Source organism: Ostrinia nubilalis, chromosome 14 (genome assembly GCF_963855985.1).
Source record: "Ostrinia nubilalis chromosome 14, ilOstNubi1.1, whole genome shotgun sequence".
NCBI classification, from domain to species: Eukaryota; Metazoa; Arthropoda; class Insecta; order Lepidoptera; family Crambidae; genus Ostrinia; species Ostrinia nubilalis.
Genome location: NC_087101.1, coordinates 1,137,221 through 1,162,624, shown reverse-complemented (window position 1 = coordinate 1,162,624; position 25,404 = coordinate 1,137,221). Strand labels below are relative to the sequence as shown.

The following is a 25,404-nucleotide window of genomic DNA, read 5'->3' as shown; positions in this document are numbered from 1 at the left end:
ATTCTTCTTTTTGTGGTAACTTTATTAATTAAAGAATCTGCTTTACTACATTAATATTTCCTAATTTACAAATGAAATTCCTAAAAATCTAACACACGCAAAATCGGCTGGAAGTTTGCAAAAATCCCTCACTTACGATCAAGATTTTAAAGTTACTCGTATGTGTATTTATGTCATCTGACGTAGCATCGTTCAGCCTTTCAGTTTGAAAAATGAAAAATCTATTCAATTTTTTCACAAAAAAGGTAAGGAAAGGAAAACCGAAGCCGTGCAGCCGTGTAGTGAAATAATTACAATGTAGAAAAAAATCTGACTTTCAAAATTACAAAAATGTGTGTGTCTCGTTGAGGAAATTATCAAGATACGTGTAAGCGTTTAATTTTGGGGATTTTATTAATTTATTTATCTTTATTATAGAAAAGCCTTATATAAAATGCAGCTTTTGCTTTTTATTTGGGGGGGTGTTTAACTCTCTACTCGTACATGTATCTTCATCTTTCTCAAAAAATCAAAATCAAAATCAAAAATATTTATTCAGTTTAGACCACAAGTGGCACTTATGAACGTCAAAATATTATTATAGAAAATAATAAAAAAAGAAAAGGTAGCCCTTATGGGGCACGCACTTTACATGTCTCCTTATCTTTTGGGCCCTACCAGCGCTTCGAGACAAACATATGGCAAGTGCTGAGAAGAAACGCCGGAACAAACTCACTCACTCTTTCTGTATTTAGCATTTGGTACTCTGTAATTATTTTGGGAACGTTGATCAGTGCTTTAGCGACTTGTTAATCACTTCAAGCTCCTTTCAATTCTCTTTCCCATCTAGCTATTAATTAGAAAGTAAAAAACAGACACTACATTTTGCATTGTCTACCTTCGCGTCCGAGCACCAGGCCTAGTGACATAGTTAGGAATGTCACGTCATTGTGGAATGAGCGCATTGCAAAAGTCCACTGCATTATAGGTACAGTGTATAGTTTTGCCGTGCTTCAGTTGAAATGTGTTCAGGGTTGTCCAATGTCCAATGTCATAGTTTTTATGGTGTATTAAGGCCAAGGGCGTGTTTGAATGTTAATTAATTTGGATTTTATACAGTAAGAGACCTTATAAGTTTTGTACAGTCGACAGCAGTATTTTTGTTACAAAATTGCCTGTATTAGAACAAGATAAGACGCCGCTGTGAAAAGCTTGATGTGCTGTCCTCCGTATTAAATACAATTATCAATCAACTTTCATTTTTCTTTATTTCAAGACAGTGAATGGTCAAAAAAGTAAATATCTGTGATGGGTCTGCTCGATGGACTGACTCTACCTCATAAAATATAGCTGACTGGATAGAAAATTGTAAAGCTTAAAGATATTTTAAGAGATAAAATTGTAAGGCTTAAAGATATTTTAAAAGACAAATCGTAAGGCTTAAAGATATTTTAAAAGACAAATCGTAAGGCTTAAAGATATTTTAAGAGATAAATTGTAAGGCTTAAAGATATTTTAAGGGATAAATTGTAAGGCTTAAAGATATTTTAAGGGATAAATTGTAAGTAGAGAATACAATCCCGAGCATGTTTTTCAATCCCGGGATTACGGGATTTCTTATGGGTAATCCCGGGATCCCGGGACTATCCCGGGATCAGCCTTTTGTGGGAATTGGGTTCTAATAAAAAAAAAACTTAAGTATAATTACTCAAAAGATATTTTTAATATTGTTAGTTGCAATAATACTAAAATAAAATAAAAAAATATACAAATCAAAAGCACTATTTAGAATTTCGGAAATAGAATCTTAGAAATATCAAAGCATCCAATGTTTGACTTCCTAGCCTGCTTCGTAATTTATTTCCAACAAAAGCAGCAGCTGAAAACGCTCGCTCGGGTTCTACACTCGTTGGAGGTATAGATAGTAGATACTTATATGCAAATTCTAAGTGATATCCACGAACTCCTCCATTTTCAAACGGGCTCATTTCACGTCTGATACGTGGAAAACCTTGGGGGAGGCCTTTGTCCAGCAGTGGACGTCATTTGGCTGAAACGAACGAACGAACGAACTATTTGTCAAGCACACACTATTCCCGTCTTTCACAACTAAAAAATTACTCCACACTGATGACGTATCACTGTCTTTTTTATGTTTAACAAATACTCCCGCCATGGCCGCCGATTAAAATACTTAATTTCAGATAATTTGCTTTCAAATTTAAATGACGTCACCTACGTAAACTTATCACTGGCAGAAGAAAAATGAAAGCCCGTCGGGGAGTTCCTCAAGAGAAGGGGAACCTTATTGATGTATTCCGAGTAGGAAAGTCCCTTCTAAGGTCTACGAAAAAGATATTATTAGGGCAGTACCTGTATAGTCCGTATCGGTATCGTACCTTAGGTTTGTTTTTTATCGTTATATAATTTTATGCTAAGGTATAACCTAGGCAATGTCATAGTCAAGGCGCAACGGATCGTAGAATGCAAAATAGACCTGTTTATATCAATCCCGAAAATACTGGGATTAGCCAAGTACAGTCCCGGGATTTTCGGGACCAGAAAAGGGTCGGGATCCCGGGATCCCGGGAATCGGGATCCCGGGATTGTATTCTCTAATTGTAAGGCTAAGAGATAATGGAATAATAAATTACTTAAAATAAAATTAAAATACGTTATCACGTTCTGTGGTTATTTTTAGCCGACTTAGATGTAATCTTTCGCGCCTTAAGGGTTTTCACTTAACCTTTGATAAAATCGTGACCTTAACACGCCAGCAATGGGAGATAAGGTGGAGATCCCTATGATAATACCTGAATGCGGTCAGAAGTCACGCACGTTTCACCCCCGAGTAAGGAAGCGCTTAATTTTGGCAATCATCGAAGCGCTTTTCCGCTGTATTTGATTAGACGCTTAAAATAATGAGTGGAAGAAAGCGTACTGAGCGGGGAGAGAAGATAATGAAGTACAGTCAGCGTCAAATAGTCCGTAACACCCAAAAAAAATCGCAACACGTCTTTGTTACTTGGTATAAGGTTGTGTTGTCAACTTTTTGGCCACTTTGGGTGTCACCAGAGTAAATACAAATGAGTAGGTCATCTTCATAGAAACGCACCGAGCGCGGTTGGTATGTGAGCGCGCGCCAATACGTATGCGGCGCGCACGCACACACTGACAAAATTCAGCGCAACCACCACTGGCTCCCCGCTAACAGAGTAAATACAAATGAGTAGGTCATCTTCATAGAAACGCACCGAGCGCAGTTTGTATGTGAGCGCGCGCCAATACTGACAAAATTCAGCGCACCTCACCGCTAATCCACGCTAAATTTTGTCAGAGTGTGCGTGCGCGCCGCATACGTATTGGCGCGCTCACATACAAACCGCGCTCGGGCGTTTCTATGAAGATGACCTACTCATTTGTATTTACTCTGGTGACACCCAAAGTGGCCAAAAAGTTGACAACACAAACTTATACCAAGTAACAAAGACGTGTTGCGATTTTTTTGGGTGTTACGGACTATTTGACGCTGACTTTACATAGGGTAAACTTCCAGTCATTGGACACATAAAGGCTTATAGCTGAGTTATTGAGCAGATTTTTATTGAATTAAAAGTAACTACAACAACTACGAGATTCCGACTTAGGCACAGAACAGACGGTGAAACGCAACTGCAACGAAACTGCAACTGCAACGAAACTGCAACTGCTAGTTACTTTTGAAAGTTTCAAACTGGTTGCGTCATGTGTGGTCTCTCAACGGACGCTATGGCAGAAACTTAGATGCAACTCAAAAGTAACTAGCAGTTGCAGTTTCGTTGCAGTTGCGTTTCACCGTCTGTTCTGGGTCTTATGGAGATAGAAGGGCGTTACGTTGCAATGTGCATAAGTAATAATATTCATACAGGACGTTCAAGAACTGTTTTGTGCAATAACTCGTAGCGTCCATTGGCCGGTACACTTATAATGTATTTTTTCATGGTGTTCGTCTCCGTAAGCAAAACTGGCTGTTGTTGTGATGCTATTAGTTTGGTGTTAATTGTTTTAAAAGGTGTAACTTACAAATCAGTTAAGATAATCATTGAATCCTAGTATCGAATTTCAAGATATTTTTTTACTAATTAAATTATCTTGAATGGAGTCAACATTGGCAAAAATAAATTCCGTCTTATTCATGTCAAGAAAACTGTCGCAAGTCTAAGGCTGGGTTGCACCATCTTACTTTTACTTTAACAAACGTAAAAATCTGTCAAACTCCATACAAAATACACCGGTTGTCCTTAAAGTTACGGTCAAAGTTAGGTGGTGCAACTTAGCCTAAAAATCTCCGAGTTAACCTTCTTGCCAAGAAGTTTAGAAAATAAATACATTTTTTAGCACAAAAAACAACATTTAGCAATGGGTCACGTAGTTAGTAACTTAGCAGCAACATTAATTCTGCACACAGAGTAATCAAAAGTATAATCAGTGGAACTAACTTACTTTTCCCGTATTAATATCACATCCTTCTTTTGCGCCGTTTATTAATTCGGGCGGCGCTCGGCGCAAACGAGCGAGACAAAAGAAATACATAAGAGTATTTTTCTAAATAGGTCGCGGATATTACACTGCTCGTACGGATAACATTTTTATTTCTCTTATGGGTACTTTAACAAAATCAAAATCAAAATCAAAATCAAAAAATATTTATTCAGTTTAGACCACAAGTGGCACTTATGAACGTCAATAGAAAATAATAAAAAAAGAAAAGGTAGCCCTTATGGGGCACTTTACATGTCTCCTTATCTTTTGGGCCCTACCAGCGCTTCGAGACAAACATATGGCAAGTGCTGAGAAGAAACGCCGGAACAAACTCAGTCACCACTTATTGCCAGGAATTATCTAACGGTAAGAATAGTCAAATTTAAGTACATCAAATATGTGCAGACTGAACTGACCACGCATCCTTGTCATCAATATAGTCTCGAACCTTGTAGTACCCTTTGGACATAAGGGTATTTTTTATATGTATCTTAAATTTGTTTATTGGCAATTCGACAAGGTTGTGTGGTATTTTGTTAAATATGGTAATACATTTCCCCAAGAATGAATTACCTATCTTATGCAACCTAAATGATGGAACAGCAAGTTTATTCTTATGTCTCGTGTTAAATGAGTGGACGTCACTTTTCTTAGTAAATAAATGTATATGTTTACGGACATACATAATGTTATCAAATATGTATTGCGAAGCCACAGTCAATATATTGATTTCTTTAAAAACTTCTCTAAGCGAGTCACGTGGTTTAAGACCGTATATTGCCCGAACAGCTCTTTTCTGTAAAATGAAAATTGATTCTATGTCTGCTGCTGAGCCCCACAGTAAAAGACCATAAGACATAATACTATGAAAATAACTAAAATATACAAGCCTTGCTGTTTCAACATCAGTCAAGTTTCTGATCTTTCTCACCGCAAAGGCAGCTGAACTAAGTCTTCCCGCCAAGGCAGCAATATGGGGGCCCCATTGTAATTTACAGTCTAGGGTAATACCTAGAAAGACAGTAGAGTTTATCAGTTCAATGCGTTCATTATTTACTGTAATATTAGTATTAACTTGTTTGACATTAGGCATAGTGAATTTTAAACATTTAGTTTTTTTTGCGTTTAATAGCAAATTATTAGTTGTAAACCAGTCTAATACTTTGGAAAGAGCATTATTCACGTCGTCAAATATTTCCTGACGCCTGTCAGTTTTAAAAATTAAAGAAGTGTCATCAGCAAATAATACTATCTCACAAAGGTCCTTTGAATAAAAAGGTAGATCATTTATATAAATCAGAAAGAGCAATGGTCCCAGTATTGAGCCTTGGGGCACTCCCATTTTTAGGGGGGCGCCCGAAGAGTTAGTTCCGTGAATATTTACTTTTTGTAATCTGTCTGAGAGGTAAGAGTCTAATAGGCTTAAGGCCTTGCCTGATACGCCATAATGTTCTAGCTTAAATAACAGAGTTTGATGATCAACACAGTCAAACGCCTTCGATAAGTCACAAAATACACCAATAGCATTCTTTTTCTCCTGCCAAGCATCGAAAATGTGTTTGATAAGAGCAACCCCTGCATCGGTCGTACTTTTCCCTTTTGTGAACCCATATTGTTTTTCATGAAACAGTTTATTTAAGTTAAAATGAGACAGTAGTTGATTGAAAATAATTTTTTCAAATATTTTACTGAGCGCAGGTAGTATCGATATAGGTCTAAAGTTGGATGGGTCACTTTTGTCTCCTGCTTTAAATAATGGTATGATTTTACTATGTTTCATCAGGGTAGGGAACTGACCTTCGTTAATACATTCATTAAAGATATGAGCTAAATGGGGAGCTATAAGAGGAATGATGGGTTTTATTATGTCTGTTGATATGCCCCATATATCCTCTGTCTTTTTTATATTTAGTTCTTTGAAAGTTTTTATAATAACTATGGGGTCTATTTGTCTAAATTTTAATGGGCTATTGCAAACATCAACACAACCCTCGAGAAGAGACATTGCCTGATATGAACATGAATTAAGATTGCTTGTTGTTATGATTGGTACATTTGAGAAGTAACCTTCGAATGCGTTTGCTACCTTATCATTGCATTTAATATACTTATTATCAATTTTTAATGCGAATGTGTCATCCCGAGATATAATTCTACAAGTTTCTTTATTAATACAATTCCAAGTAGCTTTAATTTTGTTGCCAGAGTTTTTAATTTTGTCACGTATGTAAATAGATTTTGCCATGGTACAAACTTGTTTAAAAACTTTTGAGTATTTTTTTACATATTCTATAAAGTCCGGGTCGCTACTATAGGCTTTTCTACCATATAATTCAAACATTTTTTTCCTACTAATATAAATACCTACTGTAGCCCAGTCACTGAATTTAGTTTTATTGTTTTTAATAATAATTGTTTTCTTAGGAAAAGTTTTATTGAACTCATTTTTAATTAATTCAAATAATTGCTCATATAAAATATTTATACTACAGTTAAAATAATGCAAAAGTGGGACCTTATTAGATATTTGAGATTTAAATTTGTCTTTCTGGGATGCAGTGACTGGTCTATATTCTATTTCCTTGCTCGATGGCACAAAATGGTGTTGAAATGACACTATTTGACCGCAATGATCAGAATTAACAAAATTTATTATTGATTTCTCTAGCACTAAGCAGTTACAGAATATATTGTCTAAGCAAGTAGCTGATGTTGGAGTCACCCTAGTTGGTTCAGAGAAAAGATTTAACAAGTTAAAAGATTTGAATAAATTTAAAAACCGTATTGAAAGAGAGGAATCTTCTATTATATTAATATTAAAGTCTCCACATACAACTACTTTCTTTGAACTATTACACACTCTTCTAAGTACCTCTTCCATTGTGGTTTCAAATAATTCATAGTTACTAGATGGGGGTCTATATACACATACAATAACATAGTCGTCCAGTTCTGCACATGACAGCTCAATAGTTCGCTCGACAGAGAGAGATACAATATCTTTACGCTCTTTACATTTTAATTTATCATTGATTAATATTAGTGACCCTCCACGAATAGCTAACTCTCTAGTGAATGAACTAATAAGCTTATAATTATTAATGCTCAGCATTAGTTCATATTGCCTGAGCCAATGTTCCGTTAAACATAAGACATGAATATTCAATTCTTGGATAAATAACTCAATTTCCAAGTCTTTGCCGGAGAAGCCTTGTACATTTTGATGCACTAAATTAAAACCGTTAAATTTCTTTGTACCCGAATTTTGTATGCCAGAGTTATCCTCTATTGTCTTACGATGTAATTTAAATTATGATTTGGAACAGATTCCAAGGGTCGAACATCCATGTTCTGCTCAATAAAAGCAGTTTGGCTAGCCAAATTAATGGCTAAATATTTAATAAAATATGATAGCGAATTCGCTATTCGTCTTTTACAATATTTATTTAGATAATTATATTTATCTATTGTCAATAAACATTTATTTTTTAAATAATTGTTAATGTCAATTACATGGAATTTGCATTGATTATATGTCAGTGTATTCAATGTCAAATTCAATTTATATCTTAAATTATTTTCCTCCTGTGGCAAGCTTCTACTGTAGGGGAATGTGAACAAAATTATTTTATCTACATTAAGTAAACATAAGCTATCAAAAATATTTAGTAGGTCTTTTTTGCCTACATTGCCCCTATTTCCCATTAAAATTACTAATGTGGTATTTATTGAGAACGAATAATTTGTTATTTTTCTCATAATTTGTAAATAGGAAGCACCCGGTAAACAATGGTTGATTACACTTTGTCCCAAGTAACTATTAATAAGTTGGCCCATATTTTTGCCTAACTCATCACTGAACATTACTATGTTGGTTTTTTCAATATTTTTAGTTGGGGAGCCGCTGGTAAATGTGTGTGATATCCTAGGACAGTAGTCTTTGTTTAGGGTGTTTAGAGTAGGTGGTGACTCACAACCAGACTGAAAACTATCTGTACAAGATTCATCCAATAGGATAGAATTTTGACAGTTGCAATTAGATATAAATTTTTTCAAAGCCTGGAAATGTTCATCACACTCTTTTTTTGTACATTGATACCGTTCAGACATTGTGTTCAAAGATTTCTTAAGATTACATAATTTATATTCTAGGTTTTCGACATCATGTTCATATTTCAGTACACTATTCTCTAACATTGTGGAACATATGTCAAGCTCATTCTTTAGACGCTGTCTCTCATTTATATAGTTTACTTTGTTGTATAAGCATTTTTGTTTTTTAATCAACTTATTTGTTTTTTTAATATAATTACTAATTTTTACATACTTTTTAAATTTATTTTTACTGCATCTGACAATCTATTACATGCGTATATTACGCAATTATTACATGCATTATAACATATTATTACATGCGTATATTACGCAAACGGATCCTAAATCGAAAAAAATATAGAACAGAATTGTCCCGAAGTGGTGGTAGGGCAAGCTACATAAGCTATAGTGCCCTGGAAAGGGGCTATGTATTGAATAAACTATTGCAAGTATTGCAAGGCTTGTCAATTTCAGCTTTCTCGCCCTAACCAAATTAGAGAGTTCCCAATCCTTCACGTAAACTCACATATTCTGTGCCTACACCGTACTCCTTTGCGGGCAGCACACACCCTAACGAAATTACACTGCGGGCCACGTCTGTGCGGACACAAGCGTGTATTTAGTCCGGATTTCTCCTTGGTGCTGGCTTGTCGGGACTTTAGTGCTCATAATTGAAGTCTGTAACTCTTACTTTGGAAAGTACGTTTTGGGCTTTTTCGTTGCACCACCTAAATTTGACCGTAACTATATATGTATAACGATATCGAGTGTTTTTTGTATGGAGTTTGACAGATTTTTGACGTTTGTCAAAGTTAAAATTAGATGGTGCAACTCAGCCTTAGTATTCATCAGCTAAAATGTCAAAAAAGAAGACACTTTACAAAAAGACCCAACACATAAAGGTGGCATCGAGATAATATGTTAATATGATGGCTCTCCTATTAATATGATGTCAACACTATAGGAGATACATCCACTTACGAAATAGGAAACGAAACCAAATATAAAGAAAGATATTATTAAATAACTGGACGGATTAAAGGTCATAAAAAGTCATTAATTTTTTACAAATAGGATTTTAAAAAGCCCTTAAACAAGCATTACTTAACCCCAACATTCTTCGGCTGGTTGGGATATTAATCGCTTCAAAGTTTGTCTGTTCAATTTATCTACTAATTTCTTTCTCTTTTGGTGCTCGTAATTAAAAGTAGCAACTCTTAACTTTGTTAATTTTTGGCCAATCAAATAATAATATGATGTTTGAAGCTAACTTTCCATAAATGCACTAACATCCCCGTGCATCAAATGTTTGCTTTAAACGAAAATTTATGAACAAATGGCCGTGCGCACTCTCCTTTGATATGTCCCAAGCTGGTCCCCAATTTACTCGTAGTTTAGCCTTAATTTAAATTAAATTCCACAACCGACAGACCGCCGTAACGGAATTACACTGCGGGCCACCGGGCGAATACTGCGTTTAGGTGGAATTACACTGCGGGCCACCGGGAGAATACTGCGTTTAGGTGGAATTACACTGCGGGCCACCGAGCGAACTATGTTTAGAATGGATTAGGCCTTTATTGGCACTGCTCGTGGCGAGACCTTTGAAGAGTAGTCATATTGCTGACACATTGTGTTGTTATTGAAGTGACTTCTTCTTGTCGTGTCGACAACAAACCTACACAGCGTCAGCCCAAAACTCCGCCACAAGAGTGACGTTGTCAGTAGCCTTCAGTAAATCTTTCTGCGTGCAGTTGTTTGGGCACACAAGGCACGGCATCATGTGCTTCGTCGACTGGGGAACAAAACCACACTTGCACTCCAAGTTTGAGCCATCCAAGAATCCCCACCTGAACAGATTGTCCTTACTACGGCTGACCTGCGTCCGATACGTCCGCTGAAGTCGCTATTGATGAACGAAATAAGTTTCAATTGCTTGGTTGATGACAATTTTGAACCAGTAATCTTTTTGAGTCGCATCCAAGAATTCAATGAAAATAAATGAACTTCGCGCAAGAAAATACGATGTTCACAATATTTCGGGTTACCTTTAAAACATTTTTTATAATTCTTAAAAAAGCCCAATAAGTTACAGAACCTCCAAAGTTTATGACGGGCAATTTCGTTTATTTTAATACTTCGAGGCACGTCCCAGATGTAGCAAATCATAAAAAGAGATTCTGTTCCAAAAACTTTGCTTTACCAAACTCTTACGAAGAAATTAGCTTTTTGATATTGAAGATGTTACGAAAAATATTATAATAGAGCTGAAGAGTTTGTAGTGATTTGAAAATAATTAGTTTTGTGTTGGATAGCCCATTTATCGAAGATGGTTTGAGGCTATAACATCACCCTACAGCTAATAGGGGCGGAGCAGTAAAGAAAAATGTTGCTAAAACGGGAAATATTATTTAAATTATTTTCACTCGTACGAAGTTGCGGGAACACCTAGTGTTTGATAAAGCAAATGGCCTCCATTATCGTTCATACAAAACAACACCTGTTTAGCCAAGAAAAACTAGAATAGTAAAGGCCGAGTTTATCCCAAGGGAAAGTTGAACTGTCATTGGACCCGCAACGAAATTAATCAGAAGAAAATTGGAGCTCGAAGATAAGGATCGACAATCCTCCTGTGCAAAACGAATGACAGACAACAAACAAATAACTTTTAAAAGAAACACACCTCCACTAAGTGATGTTTCTCTAGGCCAGGGGATATCTCGGAAGCATCCCTAGGGCGTAAAGTTGCCGAGAATGTGTGAAAGTGTCATCGCCTGAGGCGGTGGAAAATATACGACCAATGGCTTAATTCACTTATTTTGACAGTCAAGATCTCGCTGACGTTCAAAAGTCGTCCCATTGAAAAACAGCTAAGTCCGTATTCACAAGGGTCAATTTTAGAACGATTACTCGATAGGATCGCAACTCAGTGTTTTGTTGTCGTTGAAGTTTTGTTACATGAATTTATTTTTTATTTTATTTATTTTATTTGGTGCACAAAACAGGGATACAACCATAACATACAAAGCTTTTAAAGCAGGCTATACAGTAAAACTTGTTGCAGCTCCAATAAAAAGTGCACACAACATACAATGCTATTCGAGTTAACAATAATTATACATAATACATAAATTATAAATAGAAAAATAATTATTTAATGTTAATTAATAATGGAAACAAGTTATTAATAAATATAATGAAATTTAAATCAATAATTCTCTAAGAAATAAAGATGCTGGCTGAATAAGGCTACTGGATCTCTAATTTTGGTATTCGCTCTCGTAAGAGAAATACCACTAAGTTTAATAATGAGGGCTATCGTTTTTAAACTTAACTAGCGGCCGCCCGCGAATTCGTACGCGTGGATCCCGTTTTACTCCCTTAGGGGTTGAATTTTGCAAACTCACGTCTTAGTGAGCACTGCATGAGCACCTACGTTCTAAAAAGGAAACAGTATTTGAGACGCCTAGCACTTGTAGTTTCTGAGATTTTGTGATGAGTGAGTCAGTCAACCTTTCGCTTCGATATAGATTGTTAACATCACACAGAGGACCTTTACTTTAGCCATCTTAGTAAGTCCAAATGCTTAATCAACAAGTAGGTAATTAAGAAACACAGTAGGTAGTACATAAGTATGAAGTAAGTGGAAACCCTCAACATTAATCAAAAGGGCTATAAGCAAAATTAATATAATTCTTTTTCTAATCTTCGTAAACGCGTTAACCTAATGGGGTATACTTAATTTCCTCGGTTTTTTAAAGAATGATGAAATTGAAGACCGTTTGAGCAATTAGAAATGCAAAGCTTTAAAGCTTCCATTATTTACGGTTTGCGGGCAAAGCTCTCTCCGCAATTGGGTCAAGACCGAGTGACGTCACACCCGGAAGTAGGGTTGCCAGGTCGAAATATTTAAGCGTTCTTGCCAGGTTGAGGAGGTTGTTGTTAAAATCTACCTCTGTAGGTATTTTAATTCTACATACATAATAGTTATTTCACACAAAATTTCATAAAATTTGAATTTGTGGTTCCCTATAAATTCCGACGGTCGGTGGACCGACGACATCATAAAGGTAGCAGGAAGGCGCTGGACGCAGGCCGCTACCAACCGGGCAACATGGAAAGCATTGGGGGAGGCCTATGTTCAGCAGTGGACGTCCTATGGCTGAGATGATGATGATGATATTGGAATAGTATGGGAAAAAAATCATTTTCGTTAAATTCTCGATACAAAACGCTAATTTCATAGGTATGGACCTAATATACACGAGCGAAGCCTAAGTTATTTAATATCTCAGGAGGTTTCACTCAAAAAACATTCCGGTCTCATCCGTCCGAGACGCTAACATCTTCCGGTCTCAGCCGAGACGCCAATATCTTCCGGTCTCAGACGAGACGCCAATATCTTCCGGTCTCAGACGAGACCTTCGGAAATGTTTTTGTACATCTGCGTGAGATTATGCGAGCAAAATATAATATTCCTACCCCCAGTGAAACACAATGAGGAAGATTCCGTGCTCATGTTATAAATGATATTATTGGGGGTGTCAATTATGAAAGTATAAAGACGTGACTTCAAATATTATTCGAGTTCCCTTTAACACTAGGTGTTTCAAATACCTTATGCTTATTGTACTCGTATTTTTCAAAGACATTAAAATATGTTTATTACAAACATGGTGTATAAAAACTGCTGTTTCGTGGAGTCATGGTAAAAGTTACCAATGCTATGTATTACATACTAGCTTTCCGCCCGCGGCTTCGCCCGCGTGGAATTTTGTCTGTCACAGAAAAACTTTATCGCGCGCGTCCCTATTTCAAAAACCCGGATAGAAACTATCCTATGTCCTTTCCCGGGACTCAAATTATCTATATGCCAAATATTATCAAAATCGGTTCAGTGGTTTAGGCGTGAAATCAAGACAGACAGAGTTACTTTCGCATTTATAATATTAGAATAGATTAAAAATCTAGCCCCCAAAGGTCAGTTCGAAGACGCGGGCAACTTTTATTTTTAAATCAACTTCGATTTTGTTTTCGAAGTTGATTTAAAAATAAAAGTTGCCCGCGTCTTCGAAGTGCCTATAGAACATTTTTGTATTCACAAACGATGCTTGCTTAAATGAAGCAGCAAATCCAACGCACAGCGTTGAATAGAGCTCTGTGATTGGTTCGTGTGTCACCCTGTGCGTCCACGCGCACTGTGAGACCTCATAGTAATGTTTGTGAATACCGGCGTGAGTAACAAAAGCTGGCAAACAAAGTTCTTTTGGAAAATCGTTCTTTGTGTATGTTTGATTAGTTTCTTTTGGTTCTGGCTCTTTATTATTCCGAACTTTGGAAGTAAAATCACTTTTAGATGGTTTTATGTTTGTGTAAGCCCTTTTATATTATTTAACTTCTTCGTTTCTGAGTAAATAATAATATTGAAATTAGGAAGAACTTTCCAGTTTCTGAGGAAAAATAGGATAAAATTGTTCAGGGTAAGTGTGTTGATTAAATTTATGATTAACAGTAATTTTACTAAGTATAGTGGTTCATTTTGGTTTGCGGAATATTTGTGACAACTAATAAACTACGTAATTTTACTGTAGAAGACTTACCCCCATACTAATAAATATACACGCTCGTTGAATAGCGTTTTAAAGTCACATTTCCACTAAAAGTCACTTTAAACCACTGTTCAACGAGCGTGTAATTTTTATTAGTAAGGGGGTTAATATTGACCAAATTCCATGGTGCTGTTGCTACAACAATTTTATTCACACTTAGTTAATACGCAAACATTTGGTCGTGGTGACAGAGTTAGAATAAACTACGTTACGTATAAAATGAGCTGTAATATGCTTGTAGAAACTATTTAAATGCATCAATTGGTGAATAAAACAAAAATATTGAGATGTTACAACGAAAAAATGTGGCATTCAAAATGCACAAAATTACATCATAACTAAATATAAACTTTTTTAATTAAATCGTTAAATATTATTAATAATACATTAACTTTTTCTCGGGAACAAGCAATGTGTCGCTTTTTAAAATTCATGTGGCCAGCAAAATGTAACAATAAGAATCTCAACACAGTTTATCCTGTTTTGAAATTCTAAATGCTAGTTCCAGTTTTGTACTAAATTTACATCAATAAGATGTTTCTTCTTTGTTCGTTGAGCTACGACGTGCCGCGTATTATGATGCTAAACTGAAGTGTGTTTTGTTGAAAAATACAAAATTCAGACTTGGGACAATGTTGTACTTATCGTCAGAGACCTTGGTTCATGATAATAGATGTCATTTTATTGTTATTTCTGAAGACTTGTAGCCTTCGTCTCGATTTCCATTTCATTTTAGTATTGACGTTTCTTATGGTTATTTTAAAGTCATTTACTTTAACATAATGTTAACGCTAAAATATTGGTGTCAGTGATTTTACCATGAAACTGAAGAAAAACATTAAACGTTAAAATGTTTAGTGTGCTCATCTTATTTAAGTAAAATAATTTTGAATATTTGATGTGTTTGGTGCTTGGAGTGAAGGAAGATTATAGTTTGATAAGGCAATTCATTACTATGTGGAGAGATTTAGAATATCATTACCGCAGGAAGGAATATTGATTCATTATTACTAATATTATTGAAAGTGTCTGAATGCTTTTAAAAGCATTATAGTTACAACTACTGAACCTATTTGTGAACAATGGTGCTGGTTACATTGTTACTCAATCTTTAAGTTATACTAAGATGTAGTACATAAGCCCTCAATGTTTGTTATCCCAAATAAAAAGAGAGAGAAAAGACTTAGGCACGTTTTCCCCATCAATCCCTAATTTTTACGTGACCCCTATGGGAACGCATACAGGAATTTTGTCATAGGGGTCACTTAAAAATTAGGGATTGATGGTGAAAACGGGCGTTAACCACTTACTTTATAAACATACAAATGCCAGTCTTCTCCATCGCCCTGGATATGCCTTTCCAGGAGGCCAGCATGGAGTATTTCTGCTTCGCGGTCAACGGCAACCGGGGATCCGTGGCGGGGGGCGGCCCTCCCCCCAACTCCTGGGTGGTGTTCCCCCCCCGTTGCCTCTCCGAAGCAACCATCTTCCCAAGCTTGCAACCCATGACTAAAACCACCAATCACTGCACAAACATTTTCTGTAACCACTTCACTTGATTCACTTTCGATGGTGGCAAAACCACTTGCACTCCTATCATATCATGGTCACTTTTATGTTTTTCTTTAACCATTCATTTGTCTTGCTATCTGCAAGCGTCTCTAGCTATTGCCGAAAACATGTTTCTACGAGTGTTCTTTCGTCCTTGCTTCTTTATCTTATCTAATCTTGAGATTCGCTGCTACCTGTGAAACAAGAAAATTGCGTTGTAATGAGATCACTGGAATGGACAGCTCGGCTTTCGACGGATTTCTTTTTATGTCAGGTTTTATCAGATTTTGAAATATGATTTAGCGAACGCGATTTGGAGATGTCTTTGTGGTACGAATACTGCGGGACTCCGAGCAAATTCTGTTTACGCTCGCACAAATTTGAGGTTATTATGTCAATGGCAAATATATCTCGTTAAGTTGCCGTCAACTCTAACGAGGCTGAAGGTAGCTTACTAACTAAAATGTCATTCTTATTCTTTAGAAACATTTTGAACAATATTGTAGGCATAGATTTCGCTATTGAATAGGTCCTACTCATTCTTCAGTCTCTATAAAATATTGTATCGCAGCTGGTAATCAATAGAAATATTGTTTACGTGTAAAGAAAAGAAAAGAGTGTACAATATTACTTTCAGTACTATGTTGAACAAATGGACCCCTTCTTTCCGTTTTCACACTTTATTTTATAGAGGCAGGCTATCTATTATAAAGTAAATTGGGCTAGAATTTCAAGTACATATTTTCATCGATAAAATTGTCCATAGATCACGCCCTTAAAGTTTGATCACTACTTCTCCGTACACACTGTACATTTTTGTAATTCTCATTCAGTGTTTCATTTTTTTTTATCTACTCCTGATAAGATTTATCGAGCACGAGCAACGGACTCAGCAGCTCGTAAAGATAATATCTCAATATCTTTTCCACAAACGATTGCCAACAGATTCAGGTGTGAAAATGATTTTATGTGTGGTCTGGGTAATGTGGGCGATATTGTGTTTGGAGAAAATGTCGGTTTGCGCGGCACCTGTGCCGTGGCGGGAGAATTAATTGAGGAATTCATACACGTACATAGGGTTGCCAGGCGTCCGCTAAAGCCGGACATAGCTAGGCTTGATTGAGTGTCCGGCCAAATTGAACGGTTTCCGACCTGTCCGGCTTTTGTTAGGCTTTTTACATTTACCACTCACACACGCACGATTCATAAGTCTTCCAGTGGATTGAATCTTTAAATATTTTTTCGTTCAGTAACTGAGCCCACCTTTAATGTTTTTATTGTATTATTTAATAAAAATCTACTCTAAAATCTTAAAGTGGGCCCAGTTGCTGGAAGAAAAAATATTTAAAAATTCAAACCAGTGACTTGGCCCATGGACCAAGCTAAAAGTGGACATTCCTAATCATTTGTGTTTAAGTAGTTTTATGATAAATGAAAATAAAGCCTAGATTTAGGTAAAAAAATGGCGTATTATTAATAAGACAAAATCCTAATTTAGGGTGTCCGAGGTTTTTACCAAAATGTCCGGCTAAACTGGATGGTTTGTCTGGCTATTAGGTTAGACGACCTGGCAACCCTACTCGTTACATACATTTGGGGAGACAGGTGCGAAATGTATTGGCGTGTTTGTAATTTGTATATTAATAAACAGGTGCTGTTTTGACTTTAGCAAAGGATGTGGGTTCCGTTAAAGTCATAGTGACAAACTTTGACACATTGGAATTGTTTGATCGTTATGTTAAATGGAATGCTCAAAATTATACAAATGTTAACGCTTAAGCCGGTACAGACGGGTGTAATGTGTAATGTAATCCACCGTGTAATGTAACACGAATTCTACGTGTGGACGGCTAAATGCTGCACATTCTTTTTTCATTACATTACACGATACATTCCATTACGCTTTATTAGATGTCAAAAAAATTTAACATTTATTTTTACTTTTTTTAAAGATGTTTTTCTTTTAATTGCTTTCTGTTGAATTATTGTAGAGAAAACGTTAACTATAACTTTTGAGCTAATAGGTATATCACCTTAAAATACACAGTAATGATGTAAATACCAGCTTATAAATAAAATACCCAGAAAACGGCAACAAGTAATAATAAAATGTTACTTTTTTAGGAAAATCCCTCAGCCTATAAAACCTTATTTAGGTGAATGCCAGTTTACGGCATTGGGCTGTGAAGTTTAGAATCCAATAGCATTCTGTCGCCAATGAGTTTTGTGCGCCCAATTTGCGCCACTGGGCGGGAGCTCATGCACCGGTGGCGCCAACTGGTGTCCGAAATTGCGGTGGCCTTCATTGAAACGATTCGATTGCTGCAATTGGTGCTTACAACAATGTCAATCTGACGAACAAAATGGCCGCCCTCCCAAATTGAAGTGGTTCGACGTAAATTGGTCTAAACTGAGAAACAATATCGATGAATCAACGAAGTTAATCCATTAGTTAATCAAACTACAAGTTCAGGCTACAAGGGCTGCGGTGGCGGATAAATCAAGTTATAAACTCTGAACCACGTGACAACTTCGTAACTATAGTTAAACTATTGTAGAACAACAAAGGAAGCAAAAACCGTTCACACCAAAACCTATCTATCTTATCTGAACGTTTGTAACATAGTAGGTACGTTATAAAATATACTATGTAGGGTTATATTTTGAGAAACACAAAAACTAACGTTTATTTTATAACTTCCATTGTATTAAGTTAAGTATGTTAAAGCTCGTAGAACAAATGTTATACTTAAGATGTCAGATATCTAGTTTCTGGTGTTTTACAACAATTACTAAGGAAAAGGAATTATCACTAAGGGATCTTTCCCACGGGGACACCCCGTTTTTTATTCAGGAACTGTTTTATTTTCCGAATATGTAATTCGAATATCAAACACATGACGCGACCATTTCAAATCGGTTTCAAACTGGTCGCGTCATGTGTGATGTGTGGTCTCTCAACGGAATCTATGGCAGAAACTTAGATGCAACTCAAAAGTAACTAGAAGTTGCAATTTCGTTGCAATTGCGTTTCACCGTGTGTTCGGGGCCTTAATGGCCGTGGGAATACCGTCAGGAAACTGAGAATAGCTGAGATTAAGTGATCACAAAATTATTAATTATCCAATAAATATCAAGAGAAGTAGCAAAACAGTCTAGCGAGTTAATTTCCCACTAAGCAGGCGGGCCATTTAATCCCACCTGTACCATCGTCCATTTACAAGGGAGATTAACGGGAGTGGATGCAAACGGTGTAGCTCTCCGGAGAGATTAAAACTTCAGATTAAGATGGTGAAGGATTTGCTCCAGGTGGCGTGGAACGCTTAAGGAAAGTTACTAAAATTCTGCCATGGTAATTGCCCATCAATCAATCAATCAGACATATACAGGGTGTTAGGTAAATGGGTATATGAGCCGACACTAGCCCATGTTAACATGGTCATATAAATGGTATGGTGAAGTCAGAAAATTGATATCTTCATTTTAATTATTTTAATTTTCATACAAATCGGATTTTATAAAATTTTTTTGTATGAAAATTAAAAAAATTAAAATGATGATATCAAATTTCTGACTTCACCATACCATTTATATGACCATGTTAACATGGGCTAGTGTCGGCTCATATACCCATTTACCTAACACCCTGTATACAGGGTGTCCCAAAAAGTAGTGTCAAACCAAAGCCCAAAGGTAGAGCATCACTAGGGCTATCCAAATCACCGACATGTTGCTCCGAGATTTTTGATAGTTTTCGAGTTGATTGTTTTAAATTTCTGGGCTTAAGCACTTTTTTGGTCACTATGGCGCGAATAGTCAAGTTACATGCCTGATTTTTTAATTATTATTAGATGAATACTAAGCCTAGTTGATTCATTTATTGATTGTATTGATTGTTGATGATAGAGTATTTGCATCCATAACACGAATGTAAACAAAAATACTGAATGTTGTAAAAAAAGTATAACTCGAAAACTATCAAAATTCGCGGTGATTCGGGTAGTCCTAATGTTGCTCTACCTCTGGACCGCGGCTCGACACTACTTTTTGGGACACCCTGTATAAAGGTTTTGTTAAGAGCGTTTACGCGAAGCGCGGCGTTTCAAGGGGCATCATTGGAAATGATTCGCGCGCGGCGTTTTTTAATAGTTTTCAAATGTTTATAGCAAAACAAGAACAATGAATTATATATCGTTTCAAAGTAAATATTTTAAAGAAGATGTTATTTTATTATATTAAGCTATTTTTGTGTTGAATAAAGGAAGAATATTGGTGAAAAAATCACTTTGATTTTTGGGTATTTCACGTTCTTTTAATTTGTGATTTCTTATTGTAAAAAGCTTAAAAATCTAAAAATTTTCTCAGATAACTATTTGCCCAAGGATCTATGCTATAGGATATAAATGTTTGTTAAATCGTTTTCACAATATTTTTATAAAAAATTCAGCTTGTAAACTGACGCTAAAGTGGAAATTTACAAAACCTGTGTGGACTTATCTTGATAGAATTCTAAAATACTAAACTAATCGCAATATTTTCTCAATTAACTATTTAGACGACGAAATTGCCTAACTATTTATTTATGCCTATAACATATTTGTAATATTACTGGTTAATGATTGTAACGAGTTGAAAAAGTACTGTTTTTGCGCCAAACGGCGTAAACGCTCTTAAGATTTAATTATTTCAATTCAATTATAGTCAAAACCGCACTCAATTATGCACTCCACGAATGCACAAGAAAGGCTGTAAGTAAATGCTTCAATACGGGAGGAATAGCGACATATTACTACTTAAGAAAGCATTATACTATTTTTGATGCCGCAACCGAACAGAGCTTATGTATGCAAATCGCTTAGACCGCAAACAGGGCTTCATTTGGATTCATCCCTCCTCCAGAAAGAGGGGGGCATTGTACTTCCAACTTTTTAAGTGAATGAAGACGGTCCAGACTCCATTGTGTTGGATTTAACAATTGACTTGCTGACAACAACTCGCAATTCTAAGACAATGTTGAATATTTCCATTACGAGAAAATCACATTTTTCGCGTTATGGGGTCATTCTACGAAGAGGCCGTTTTTTTGTTCAGCTGAAATTACTCATAAAATAAGTGGTCTTCGTTTAGTTAAAAATTTCTATAAGCAAAAGTGTACTTAGTAGCTTCAAAAAATATGTGAAGAAACATAAAATACATTTATTTTATTAGATTTTTTCAGCCGACAGTATGTGACATATCACGCTCTGTCGACTGTTATGAACACGGTTTCTCATGTTTGCATGCCTGCAAAAAAAAAACCCGTTCATTAAAATGGGATAACAAGTCGTGATTAATAAATCAGACATACTCAAGACTATATCTATTCAATATCAATAAATTTTGATCTGAAAATAAGAAATAACCGACGATTCTACAACTGTTATAAGATTTTTGACACACCTGTCGACTGTAGACGTTTCTACTAAAAAATTAAGAAAATGTAATGGTGGGAACATTAATTTATATTTTGTGACAACACCTCAACCCACTTGTTATTGTACAGAGACATTTTTTTCTGCAAAGAGAGTATTGCACCAGTAAATTATATTTTAAGAGTGGTTCTACATCATCTCAAAGTTGGAGTGTCACTTCTAAAAGACATTATAATTAAGGTATGTTACTTATTAGAGATGTTTTTATCACATGTCCTTGTTCAAATGTGGAATTATTTACTGTGCCTAAATTATTTACAATGTAACTGCAAAGTTAAAACCACAATTTACAAATTACTTCAAATTGTCATTTCTGTCTATGTCACACTTGTCTATAGTTTTGTCGACAGAAATGATATATTCATGCTTTTAATATTGTTTTCAATTCCTGACTCAAACAGAAGGGTGTTTTATTGTGTGTGTGATATGTACGTATCTGTCTGTGACATCGTGGCACTAAATTATCCATGCTTCCGTCTAAATTATTAAGGAATTTTAAAATGGCGCTGTCAGACAGAAACATGATTGTTTAACTTTTTTCTGCCAGTTATGCATATTATTACGACTTTAGGGCTCGATATTAGGTCAATTCTATCAAGAGCGTTTCGAATTCTTTGGAAATTATTCAATAAAAACATGATTGTTAGCAATTAGCAATTGCAAATGCAATTACTTTTTATAACATGAAACATTAGTGATTTCAAAATAAAAACAGTAGTTTGTGATTTTTTTTGTGCTATATTTTTACATTTTTATAATTTTATTACAAAATCGGTAGAACGAAACGTATTTGTTGTGATCGCTCTGTTAATATTGCCATGCACTAAGTATTTCATGCTACATTTTTTTTATTTATATAAAACATTTCTGAGACTCAGTTTGAAGAATTTGACGATCTTCTTAATTCCGTAAAACAAAAACGTATTCATTTAATGTCATCATCTAGTGATGAGGCTATTTTTTGATTCGTCGACAGAAATGATTTATTTTCTGACGACATTTTTTCTTATTTTTGTAATTCTAAACTTTTGATTACCTTGAATTATTTGAGACTGAGAACTAGTTTTTAACGTTAAAGGCTATAATATTACGGCTTGATTTTGTTTTAATTTTTATAATTCTTAGGACCTACAACACAAAGTGTCACATTTGTCGATTTTAAGGTCACTTCTGTCTATCTCATTATTTAAAAAAAGTTCATTTTAAAATTGAATAATTAAGTTTGATCTCTGTCGTTATTTTTTATAAGATTCTTTATGTTAGACAAATATTTTTGATACCATAAATAATTAAAAAAGTGGAGTTTACTTTTTTTTTCTTTTCACCTACCCTATCGTAGAATGACCCTATGGCATTTGACGCCGCGCCCCGCATCCCAAATTAGCAGGATAAAAATAATTTGGGTTTTTAATTTGCTTGCAAAACGTGCGATTGTATTTTATTCTCTGAATTCAATAAAAAATTTCAAAGCCTTGCCCTAAATTATTTAGAAATTAATAAAATCTGTAGCAATATGTAATGTACTATAATAATGTGAAGCACATTTATTTCAATTGTAACGAAGAAAATAAACTCAAGTCAAAAGTCGTAAAAGACGCACTAAACGCAGAAAGAGGGTCATTTTTACCGGACTACGGCAAAGCAAAGGAGGGTTATGATTTTTTTGTGTACCTAATAAAGTAAATACAAAACAATAGTTCTGATGAATTCAATCCCATATTTCGACAAGTATCAAACATGCTTTATCACACTATTCGTTTCAGAAACCGAAATGGAAAATTTCCAGATCATCCATGACTTTTTTTTTTTTTTTTTTTTTTTTTATGTGATAGGAGGCAAACGAGCAAACGGATCACCTGATGGTAAGTGATTACCGTCGCCCATAGACACCCGCAGACCCAGGGGCGTTACAGGTGCGTTGCCGGCCTTTAAGGTAAAGATACGCTCTCCTCTTGAAAGCTTGCAGGTCGTATCCGTCCGGAAACACCGCAGACGACAGTCCATTCCACAGTTTGGTTGTACGGGGCAGAAAGTTTCTAGAGAAACGTACTGTTGTGGACTGCCAACCATCTAAGTGCTGGGGGTGGAAGTGCTGTCGGGTAGATCGGTGGCGAAAAGTGGCGGCAGGAATAAGTCCGGATAATTCTTCGGAGCACTCCCCGTGATACATGCGATAGAATATGCACAGTGAGGATACATCTCTACGCAGCGCCAAGGGGTCAAGCCGATCCGAAATGTCCTGGCAGTCAACGATTCGAGCTGCTCTCCGTTCAATGCGGTCCAGAGGGAGAAGCTGGTACTGGGGTGCACCTGCCCAAAGATGAGAACAGTATTCCATATGAGGCCGAACCTGCGCCTTGTAAAGTTGCAGACGATGGGCTGGAGTGAAATACCGTCTCGATCTATTGAGCACACCAAGCTTCTTCGAGGCTAATTTAGCCTTACCCTCTAAATGACCACGGAACTGGACTTCGCTCGATATGTCGACACCAAGGATTCCGATATTGGCTGAGGCAGTTAGGGGAGTGCTCTCGAAACAGCGGGATACGACAAACGGCAACTTTTTGGCGGTGAACGCGCAAACTTGTGTCTTTGTAGGGTTAAATTGGACCAAATTGCGTCGACCCCAGTCTGAGACCTCCTTCAAGGAGGTTTCAATGTCGGACACAAGTTTGTTACGGCTCTCAATGACGTTCTCCCGAGAGATATTTGCGCGGCCGGTATAAGCGGCATCAACCGTGCTGTCGTCCGCATAGCAATGAATGCCGCTAATTTGCAGCATATCATTGATATGCAGAAGGAAGAGCGTAGGCGATAGCACACAGCCTTGGGGGACACCAGCATTCACAGACATAGAGTCTGAGCATTTACTGTCGACAACGACCTTAATGCTTCTGTCTGCTAAAAAGCTGGCGACCCATCCGCATAATTTCTCGGGAAGCCCATAGGAAGGGAGCTTCGAAAGAAGCGCTTTGTGCCAAACCCGATCGAAGGCCTTCGCCATATCCAAACTGACCGCCAATGCTTCCCCCTTAGTCTCGATCGCCTGTGCCCAACAATGTGTCAAGTAGACCAGAAGATCACCAGCCGAGCGACCTCCACGGAAACCGTACTGTCGGTCACTTAGCAACTGGTGGGCCTCTAGGTACCGAAGGAGCTGGCTGTTGATAATGGATTCCATTATCTTCGAGAACAAGGAGGTGATTGCTATCGGCCTATAGTTGGACGGATTTGAGCGGTCACCTTTTTTAGGGATCGGGTGCACCAAAGCTGTCCTCCATGAGGTCGGGACTATGCCAGAGAGGTAGGAGAGCCGAAAAAGGCGCGTTAAAACCGGTGCTAACTCTGGAGCGCACGTCCTCAGCACGATAGGAGGGATTCCATCGGGCCCACTCGACTTATGGATATCCAGGGAAAATAGAGCCAGGCGTACTGAGCTTTGGTGGAACCGGATATCCGGCATACAGCTCTCACACCTTGGTATAATCGGTGGCTCATGTCCCCCGTCATCCAGTGTCGAGTTGGACGCAAAGAGTTTGCCCAGAAGATCGGCTTTCTCCTTTTCATCGTGGGCCAACGAACCGTTTCCCATGTGCAGGGGTGGAAATGATGGCGTGCAGAAATTTCCTTGGATAGCTTTGGCAAGAGACCAGAACGCACGAGTTCCAGAAGGAAGACGCTCTAGCTTCCCACCAATTCTACCAATGTGCTCCGACTTCGCCCTTGCAATGACTCTTTTGAAAGACCTAGAGGCAAAGTTAAACTCCTTTTTTAATGCGCTGGTGTTTTCATCCCGTAGCCTCGCTGCATTTGCCCAGGCTTGGTAGGATTCCTGCTTCCGGCGTAAAACCTTTTTGCAGGATTGACTAAACCAAGGCTGAGATTTGCCACCAATGGGAACAACAGAAGACGGTATGAAAAGTTCCATACCCTGCAGCACCACATCAGTAACAAGATCAGCAACGACGCTGGGATCATCCTGCGTGAAGCAAACCTGCCTCCAGGGGTAAGATGCGAAGAAGGACCGCATCTCATCCCAGTCTGCTGACCTGTAGTGCCACACGCGGCGACTGCATGCAACTCGTGGTCGCGGCGAGCACGTGAGTGGCACCGTACTCCGGATAAGGCAATGGTCCGAGGAGCCCAGAGGGGCGCCAACGGATAGCTGATAGCCATCC

General features: G+C 37.0%; 1 protein-coding gene across 1 annotated transcript in view; it reads right to left on the bottom strand.

The window, feature by feature from the left end:
- LOC135077966 (neuroglobin-like) overlaps window positions 1-25,404 on the bottom strand; it is a 126,856-nt gene that overhangs the window by 55,462 nt on the left and 45,990 nt on the right. Inside the window, exon 2 of the mRNA XM_063972506.1 lies at window positions 15,515-15,949. Coding sequence (XP_063828576.1) covers window positions 15,515-15,711 — 197 coding nt within the window. The 5' untranslated portion in view covers window positions 15,712-15,949. The remainder of the gene's footprint in view (window positions 1-15,514; window positions 15,950-25,404) is intronic.